This window comes from Rhipicephalus sanguineus, chromosome 2, assembly GCF_013339695.2.
Source record: "Rhipicephalus sanguineus isolate Rsan-2018 chromosome 2, BIME_Rsan_1.4, whole genome shotgun sequence".
In the NCBI taxonomy this organism is placed as follows: domain Eukaryota; kingdom Metazoa; phylum Arthropoda; class Arachnida; order Ixodida; family Ixodidae; genus Rhipicephalus; species Rhipicephalus sanguineus.
In genome coordinates, this window is record NC_051177.1 from 71825444 (window position 1) to 71835345 (window position 9902).

The 9902-nt window shown below is 47.0% G+C and overlaps 1 protein-coding gene across 2 annotated transcripts in view; it reads right to left on the bottom strand.

Annotated features, from left to right (window-relative positions):
* Positions 1-9902, bottom strand: part of LOC119383160 (sialin) — a 49733-nt gene that overhangs the window by 24361 nt on the left and 15470 nt on the right. For both annotated transcript variants that reach the window (XM_037651180.2, XM_037651182.2), the window contains exons 3-4: positions 3529-3762; positions 446-629 (exon numbers count right to left, since the gene is read on the bottom strand). In XM_037651180.2, the coding sequence (XP_037507108.2) occupies positions 446-629; positions 3529-3762 (418 nt within the window). The remainder of the gene's footprint in view (positions 1-445; positions 630-3528; positions 3763-9902) is intronic.

Genomic DNA, 9902 nt, shown 5'->3' on the forward strand with positions numbered 1-9902 from the left:
TCTGCGGAAGCGTCGCGAGCCAATGTCTCGTTGTCGGGTTCACCGACGACATCCATCGCGGCAAGCTTCGATGGCCGTTGTTGCTGCTGTGGCTCTTGCTACTTTCGCTCTGCTGCTGCTAGTGTCGGCGGCCGCGCAGTAAAGGCGGCAACGTTGGGCAAGGCAGATGCTACTTCAGAAGGCCCGTTCAGGAGGGTGATTTGAAGTGCGCTTACGCCGTGCGGACCACGAAAACGTGATTTTATTTCAAAATAACTATTTCCTTGGCACGAAAGTAGCACTGCGAGGTTTCTGGAACGCTATTTCAACAATCAACATCGACTTAATATTTGCCTTCAGTGTCCCTTTAATAACTACATGACTGCACAACAAATATGGAAGGAGGACAGAAGAAAGACCGCAACGAAGGCGCTGAGGACGGTCAGAGTCGGAAAATCTCACTCACCGAACACGTAGAAGACAGAAGGCCACCCTCCCATGAAGCTCGAGCCGGCCAGCAGCCCGGAGATGTACATTCCCATGGCGACTCCGAAGAAACCACCCGTGTGTATGAGAGAGACGGCGGTGGCCCGCTGGTTGACTGGGATCCAATGCGCCACTTGGGCCTCGATGGCCGGATACGTGACGCCCTGTCAGAGGAAGTATCGAGCAAACCAAACGCGACGAAAATCGAATCAGAAATCTCAAGAACACCAGGAATACGTATGTATATTGGAACTAGTGTTTGGCGTGGACTTCTGAGAGTCCCATAGACCAGGGGCGTAGCCAGAAATTCTTTTCGGGGGGGGGTCAAGTATACTTTATGTATGTCCGTGCGTGCGGTTGTATGTGCGCGTGTATATATACGCAAGCAAAACTGAAAATTTTCGGGGGGTTTGAACCCCCCAACCCCCCTGGCTACGCCCCCGCCATAGACTGCCAAACGAACACAAGAGATATCACAAGAGAGGTCACAAAAGAGATCATTCTGAATGCCCTTTCGAAGCAAAGGTAAGGCATATAAAACTTTCTCACTTTGGTCGTTTCATGATAGCTGCCATGTCAGTGAAAAGAAAATTAACGTTACCCAAAGTGGAAGCTTAGAGAAAAAGAGACCGTCCTTGTACAAGATTGATAGATGGTATCTTGGATGCCTCAGGGAAACGCCTTTAATGATATTAAATAGCTTAAAATAAATAGATCCTAATGGCACTCATATACTTATGGTGTGGCCAGCAGTTACCAGCGATCCGACAGCATTTAAGAACAACAGAAACTTATACGCAGCGGTAATGTTACATAATTACACATCTCGGTCGCTATCCAAGATGTCGCACATCTCTTATAGCGACCGCTCGCGCGAAGGAAGCTCCTTAAGACTCAGAAGACAATGCAAATAATTTTTACCAATAAATAATAACGTAGGTCCTATCAGACGTCGTCAAAATCCGACGTCAATGCGAGCTGGTGCGAGAACTTGAAGGCAGCGCCGTCAGCTGCATTTTTTATGCGCATTTTCTCGCTTTTCAAATGTCTTTTCGTGGTGGTAACGGTGCATTCGGTGTTGTTAAAGTGCAATTTACTAATACGAGAAACATCGTTTAAACAGATTGCAGAATGGTCAGTTCTCTATAGTCGGCGTCGCCGCAACACCGCAATGCTTTGTGGTGAAGTTCGCACAATATGATGGAGTGAAGCGTACTTATTGTGCAGTGAAGCACGACACGAACGGAAAGAGCTCACTGTCACGGGGCCTAGTACACGTTGCTTAACTAAACACGCGCGCAAGCGCCTCCTCTGGCCGCAGCACGAGTACAAATGCGTCTCGCAAGCCTGGCATTAGGAGCTCTTTCTGACGTGGCTATGGTAAATTCGGGCGTTAGCGAGGTGGCATTTTTGAGGACGCCAGCAGCCGAACACGGTCAAACAGCATATCAATAATCCTGCCGATAAATCACTTCGCTGATTACAAAAGGAGCGGCGGAAAGTGGTAACGCCTATGTACTCTTCACACAGGCTGCATCCGCGGAGTCGATACAAGGAATTCTGTGTGTGGATCACAGTACCATTTATGGCCTTTAATCGATAAATACTAAATCCACCGGCGACCGTCGTCTATGGGGCAACACCAAAGACCGCTTGACCAGCTATAATGAAATTACCAAGGCCTTCTGCCTGGCCCGCCGAACTTTTCCTCCGCCCAGCGACAAGCTGAACAGGACGCAGGCGGCGGCCCTCAGACAACTGCAGACGCACCCCAACCCCGCACAGTGTAACAGGCTCTACCCGAGTACATACCCGACAAATATATGAAAGGTCTGCCACACTGAGGTCGCCACATTAAATCACATGCTCTGGGACTGTGACAAAAATCCGGAAGGTGCTAACTCCGGAACCCTTCCGCCGCGGTGGGCCGCTGCCTTGCGCAGCCCCAGCCTCGGCGACCAACTTTGGGCTGTCCAGCAGGCCCGCGAGGCGGCGGTGAGGCAAGGCCTCGACGTCCCTACGTGGGAGACCTAAAGCCCAGTCGGCGAAAGCTCTGCCGGACCATCAATAAAGTTGTTACCAACCAACCTGAGCTCTCTAGAAGAGCTTCCGGTACTTGCGGACGACTTTTTTTTACAAGACGACCATTTCATTTTGTACAATACCACGTAGTACAACTGTCCTACAAATAGGTAACGCGTACTAGGTTCTGTTAAGGTCTCATGTACACGGCAAGCAAAGTAGCCGCAACAATTGCCTAAATCGCCGAAGCCACGTCGAAACAGCCCTCAAGGCTAGGCAGTACGCTCACCGAGCATCACAATACTTCATCGCAATACACTGTATATGCGTCTCCGCGTAACTTGGTTGTTTTGCGGTAAAGCTAGCTAAAAAAGGAACGATTATAACGCAATGTATACCAGACCATTGCTCTATCGGCGACGTTGACAATGTGTAGAGATTTAGCACCACCGCGGTGATCTCTTGGAATATTGCGTTAGCTATTCTATTGATAGGATTATTATTTCATAAAGCAGGTATAGAGGTGGTCGCGTAAAATTGGCTTTTTGAAAAAGCTGTTCTGCTTACGCCGATCGTCACATTGCGCTTCACCTGTGTTTCACTTAATGGGTAATTTTGACGCAGATGTAGATGTCGATCCGTAGATTGGCGGGAAGGCAATTGGCGACCCTTGACCAGGCCTTGCGAGCCGGATTGGCCAGTGGGGACCGGGACGAGGGGCTCCACTCACAGGAACCAGGGAGCCTTATTTTTAAAATAGTGGTTTCTCGCTATCTCTCGCGTCTACTCTGGTGTATTGGCTAAGAATCGATTCATCAGCACTCCAAGCTTGATCGCGGATATTTAGCTCCTTTTCTTTTCCCTGTATTTTCCTTGACAAATGTAAACGCTTCTCCTGAGCAAGGATGTGTGTGCGGCGAAGCCAACGCCACCAGCAATCGATCGTTGTGCGTTCATCGCTGCATGAATGTAGAAGAAGAATAAAATGTCGCTATACGGCTGAAATATGGCGCTGTATTTGCGAAGGACAAAAGAACAAACCTCTCCGATGCCCTGGAGAACCCTGACCGCTATCAGGTATGAGACGCCAGCGTGTGCCGCCACCGGGATGAGCAGGGACAGCAGCCCGGTGAACAGCGTGCCCAGTCCGAACAGCCACTTGGCACCGCAACGCTCGGCCAGCCGGCCGCCGGGAATGGGCGTCACGATGTAGCCGTAGTAGAAGGCGCCCAGGATGACGCCCTGCGTCACCGGGTCCCACACGAACGGGCCGTCCTGTCAGGGAACATGGGAAAATGAGTGTGACGGGGACAGTTCAATAACAGTGCTAAGTTGCTAAGTTTTGTTTATTAAATGCGAAGCATTTCTTAGCGAACCTCTGGCACTTTGAGCGTTTCTATCTACGTATCTATCTATCTATCTATCTATCTATCTATCTATCTATCTATCTATCTATCTATCTATCTATCTATCTATCTATCTATCTATCTATCTATCTATCTATCTATCTATCTATCTATCTATCTATCTATCTATCTATCTATCTAGCCGCCTACGTCTGGGTGCTCTCATGATCGCCTTCTTAACTTGGTGTAGACCAAAATTTGCATGGGAGGGTAAGAGGATTTGACGAATATGACTGCCGGGTCATGACATAAATAACGTCAAAATCCTGTCGCGTACGTCGTCAAACCCTTTCCACTAGACACGTGTGGCACATACCCGTTTACTACGGGCCACGGTGTACGGGTATGCGCCACAGGTGATAGACAGTTTATGTCTACCCAGGAACGGCGAGAACAGACATTGGTAACTTAAATGCTAGAGAGTTAAGTAAAACCAACATCGGCAGCGTTGACTCAACGAATGGAAATAATGAAAATTAGGATCCCAGCAGGAATCGAACCCAAGCAATCTGCGTGGCAATCAGGTATTCTACCACTGAGCCACGCCAAGTCTATAAATTGGTTTGGAAAACCAGCCTACGCAGGCGTAATATCGGTGCAAAGTCAATTGTGGTTGTGGTGCTGGCTATCTAATTTTACAAGAAAGCAATAAACACTACATGATACTCCTACGATGTGTACTCCTACGATACGGGCGTGATATCAGATTGACTTATGTAGTTCCAGTGTTGGCTCCGATTTTATAGCAGTCTAATAAACTTTACGTTTGTATTCCTATGATTCAGAAAGCTATATTGAAGCATTGCTCGACCCCGGAGGAATACATTAACGAAAGTTACATATGATATTCACATCACCGCATCGTAAAGTGCACTTCGTCCACCAGAACGATGAAGTGTCCTCTTCATTTCTTAAGAGGCTGGGCGATGGCCTCATGCTGACCGAGGATGATGTCAGATTTATTGACAGCCATTTGTAGACTAGGCTACGTAGGCCACATACGCCTAGGTAGTCTACGAATAGGACAAACACCATCCACTGATGTTGATCTACGTAGCACTATCCAGGCCTACCAGCCTCGACGGCCTATGCTTCACCAACGCGAGAGGTGGCTTCAGGTTCCGATATGTCGCCGGCTCTGTCGAGAGACAATTTGTCGACGAAATGACCGAGGCATCCGCGAATTCCAACAGCTCTACTATACCACATACTTCAATACACATGGACCCCTCTTCACCACGATCACGACCGGATCCTATAACAAGTCATGACCAGCTGCTGGTGCGCACTGATCACGGTGATGATGCCCTTGTTCAAGAACTGTCAAGAACTTCTTGCACACATTCACACGAGTTCGTGAAACGCGCGTGCGTTCTCGGGACACGCATAAGCACTACATATCAGCTTACCGCTTCTGATGTTGGTAATACCCACGTTGTCATTGGCAGCGTTACCCAACCGTAAACAACTGCTTATGTAACACATATGCAGCTCTTCAACGATATATGGTGTGCGTATAAAATATATACAAATATTTAGCGTCATTTTGTAACGTGTCGCTCAGTAAAAGAAGTTACGCAAGATTCACCTACCCGCCGCATGCTTCGCATAACATCGACTCCCACAGTACGTGGGATCTGCCGAATTTTTTTTATTTATTTCGCAATACTGCAGTCCAACATGGCTCAAGCAGGAGTGGAATTATGACAAGAGAACAGCACAGCAATAATTTACAATGCTTTCACGACAACTAATACTGCTGTTCCACTACTAACGCGATATTTAACACAACACAAGGTTGTGTAATGAAAAAAAAAAAAACGGCCTTACAGGGAAAACCACAGCTAGGGTGAGAGATTGATTGATGATTGATTGATTTGATTCATTGATTGATTGATTGATTGATTGATTGATTGATTGATTGATTGATGATTGATTGATTGATTGATTTATTTATTTATTTGAATATACCAGACAAACTGGGGTTGTGAGAGACGCAACGGTGGCGGGCTTCAGCTTAGTTCGTATTGTGGAGGCTGTTCTACGTGTACTAAGCCCAAAAGCTTTTTTTAGCACTGCGTTTCGTTCCCATATAATGAAGTAATCGTGACTGGATATTGACCATGAAACCACGAGCTCAACAGGAGAAAGTCACGGTTACTGATCCACTGTGACGAGTACACGATAACAAAGACAAATTGCTTAAGCTCTCACAACAAGACTGAAAGCCTTCTTTTTTTTTCACAAATGAGAAAACAACGATGCCGAAGTCCGCTATCTGGGCATCGTGCCCGTACAAAACAAGAAAAACACGTCAGGTAGGTGATCGTAACGAGCTTAGGTATTTGGGCTCGTTGATATGACTAGTTTGATTGCATAGCGCGGAAAGTGCAGGAAGTATACGTAGACGAGAGACGAGCGCCGCTGAATCGTCTATATGGCTTGCCCTCTAGCTTTGTGCTGTTGTCTCCGCATTCTGCAGTGAATCAGATTACGGCAAGCGCAAAACAAAAGCTTTCATTGCTTTTTGAAACGGTGTTGTTCATAAAAAGAATCCAGGACATAAAACATCCCGATGTGTGCTCAATTCTCTATCTAAAAATAAAAACATTTCTTTCTCTCTCTCCTACGCCCCCAACGCAATGAAAAAGCAGCGGTACCGGCACGTTTGTTCAAGCCATCTCGACGAGATCTAATCAAGTTAACCCTGTAATGCCCAAAGGCGTTCTGCCTCAGAAAAATTGTGAAAAAACACTCACTATATTTACTCTTCGTGTAGAGTTCATTTTAAGAAAAAAAAGGGTGAAATTTTATTTCGATCATAACTTAATTACGCTTAATTAAAATTAATTAATTTGATTAAATTTATAACTCAGTGTAACTTCATTATAACATGTTAAATATGCAATAATGGCTTTTCCATGAAGCTTTGACGGGCTTATTACCTCTTTTGAGGCATTATTTTTAATGTATCATATATGATACACTGGGTTTTACAGGGTTAAATGCTGTATGCTCCACCGCGTTACTTCAACTTTAGCAAACGCGTATAAAAACTCAGAAGCACTGCGCTTAAGCGGGCTAAGAAATCCATCCCGATGCTGCCTCGACACGACCAGATTTTTTTTCACGAACAAACGGTAGCTATCTTGGGTTCGTGCTTGTAAAAGTAGCTCGTGTGACACCTCAATTAAATACGCAGAAAAAAAGCGCTTCGTAAGGAGCCACGTAATCCGTGTGCCGTGTAAACATGTTTGGAGAGCTCCCTCTAGTGCCTTTTATTCGACGCATCTTCGCCATCTACTCGCTGCGCACGCTTCATTTACCTGTGAAATAAGTACAGAAAGTCATTGGTGGATGCAACTGCGGTTGCTGCTGATGTTCGGCAGGGAAGCGTGGGTCGTTAAATAACGAAATTGCGAAACCGTGGCACCGTTACAACTGTGCCTCTCAGGCGTCATTGTAGAGGAATGCAGCGCAGCAGGTGCGTGTTTAATGAGGACCGTATGCGTTAATACGATAGCCGAGCGCCTTTTTTGGAGGAGACGGGCACTTGCATCCGATCCATGACTCATTCCGGCATGCAGGTCGTTTTTCATTATATTTTTACAGCCTAGATTCTTCATTTTTTAACACCGCTCATATTTTTTTGTTACACCTTACGCATATGTTGCAATTGAAAACACGTGTACGATTAGTCATACGGGAAATCGTTCTTGATTTCGGAAAAAGCATGCAGTCATACGAGAATCAGGCGGTCGCTGGACGTACACCCGTGAACACACTTCAGGAAGACGCACTCCATGTTTTCATAAAGCAAAAGCAGATTCAGTGATCCGGATGCCGAGTCCCTGCAACCCGGGACCCTCGAACCAATGGCAGGAGGCTGCCGAAATGTCGCCACTAAAACCCTCCAACCCTTACCAGAAAACACGGGCTTTCGGAGGTTGCCTTGGCCGGCTCCATGCCTCGGACGATAAGCAAGGGCTGGTCGCGAGAGCCCAGGACGCTGCCGAGCTCAAGACACCCTGTACTAATGGCGCCTCTTCATAGCTACATTAGAAATGTTTATTCCCTCTCTCTCTCTCTAGCAACCATCGTCATCTTCATCGGCCGCCTTCTTTAAGGCGAAAGCCTAAGGTGCCTCATCAAAGACAAAAACTGACTGTCGGCGTCAGCGCTAGTGATGCAAAAAATCATCATCACGTGATGACGCCATCATGACGTCACAGATTACAAAAATTTGTGACGCCACACGGTGACGTCATCACGTGACGTCGGCGCTTGGTCATAGGTGAGCCGATCCCGAAAGAGAGAGAGAGAGAGAGAGAGAGAGAGATCCCCGAGGCAGTGGCAAAACCACGCTAGGTGCAGAAAGCTTTCTGGGGCGGCGGGATCAATGTAACCAAATGAGAAGAGAAAGAAAAAGACGACAGCTTTCGCCTTGCAAGTCGTCTTAGGCGAAGGCGTAAGGGACCCTGTGAGTTTTTACATATGGCGCGCTGCCGGCGTACGTGCCTCGTTTTCCGTGCTGCGAGGTTAAAAAAATAGATAAGAAGAAAAGAGATCATTCGTACATTCCATCGGCCCGAGCAGTTATCAGGTCTTTCGCTCGCCGACTCCCGTGTAGTGATAGTGGACCTAGCATTGGTCCCTATAATATCCCACGGCGTTTTGTACGCGTGTCACGGGCAGATGACGTAAAAGAATGCGGCCTCCACTGGGGGTAATGCAGGAACGTCTGCGGCAACGATAAGCTTATCGCGGGAATAAATTATACACGGCTGTGACTTAATGATTGAAAACTTCTATCTCTATAGACTTTGCGGCTTTCGTGTACAGCTGTGCAGCAACGGCACACGTTCAGGCACGATTCGTATCAGGTCGGTGTTAAAAAAGCGACCGTGCGGCTTATACCTTCCCGCTTTGTGGCTCGTGCGCACGTAAAAGAAGCACTGCTCATTAATCTAATTAGGCTTAAGGATCATTCGTCGAAGTGCTCCACCACATTACTGCGAGGACAACTTTACGCAGAAAGAAAAATTAGAGGAGACCCTAATCGTTGACTTAAGGGCGTCCGGTATAGGGGCACTAGCACGTCGGCGTTCGTGTGCTCCGGTGCATTCCTTGGGTTAACTTCGCGTTTCTCCGAGCTACCAAAGCTGATCTCAGAGGCCACGTAAAATAAGCGCGTGGTTGAGACCTGCTCCGCCTGATGCCGCGACGATGCCAGCCGCTCACAAAGAAACCGTCTGCCCTTTCAATGAACTCATTCAATTAACTTTCTTTATTTATCCTGACAGTTAACTGACCCTGATCTCAAACAAACTTGTGCTCCGATATCATATGTGTTTATATACATATAAGTTAGTTTGCCGAATACACTGCGAAACCCCTATGTTGCTTTGCGATGCTCGACAACGTCCGGAAGAAAAATATTCGGCCCACTTCAGCTGGTATCTGTTCTCCAGCGTTATGTGACGACAGAATTAACTTATCCCCAGGACCCCCATCTCCGGGTTTCACGAAGCATCATGACTGCAGAGAGTCTGCGCTTTCACGAGACGCTTAACTTGCATGCAACCGGTCGACATTACAGCGAGAATGGGTTTTCTGGGAAGTCGCGTATTTGTTTCTTCATACAGGTATACTGCGCGACGTGCAAACACCGCGGTTCAAAACACGTTTACAACAGACTCGTTGCACCAGAGGACATTCGCACGGCAAAATAAAAAAAGAAAATAGCTCGCAATGTTTCATGCCACACGCGTTTCTGTTACAGACTCCTGCGTACTGACTACGTGTATGCAATAAATATTGTTCAAAGTAAACATTTATCACCGTAATGATCAGCCTTGCTTTGTTTCTGAATCAGACAGAAACCACACGCCGGTCGCTATTCGTGCGCTTCCTGCTTGTTGGCTTATACAAGAGAGAGAGAGATAATCATCTTTAATTAAATTCCCGGAGAGGTTAGCCTGGTTTGTCGCCTGGCTTGCTACTCCAGGT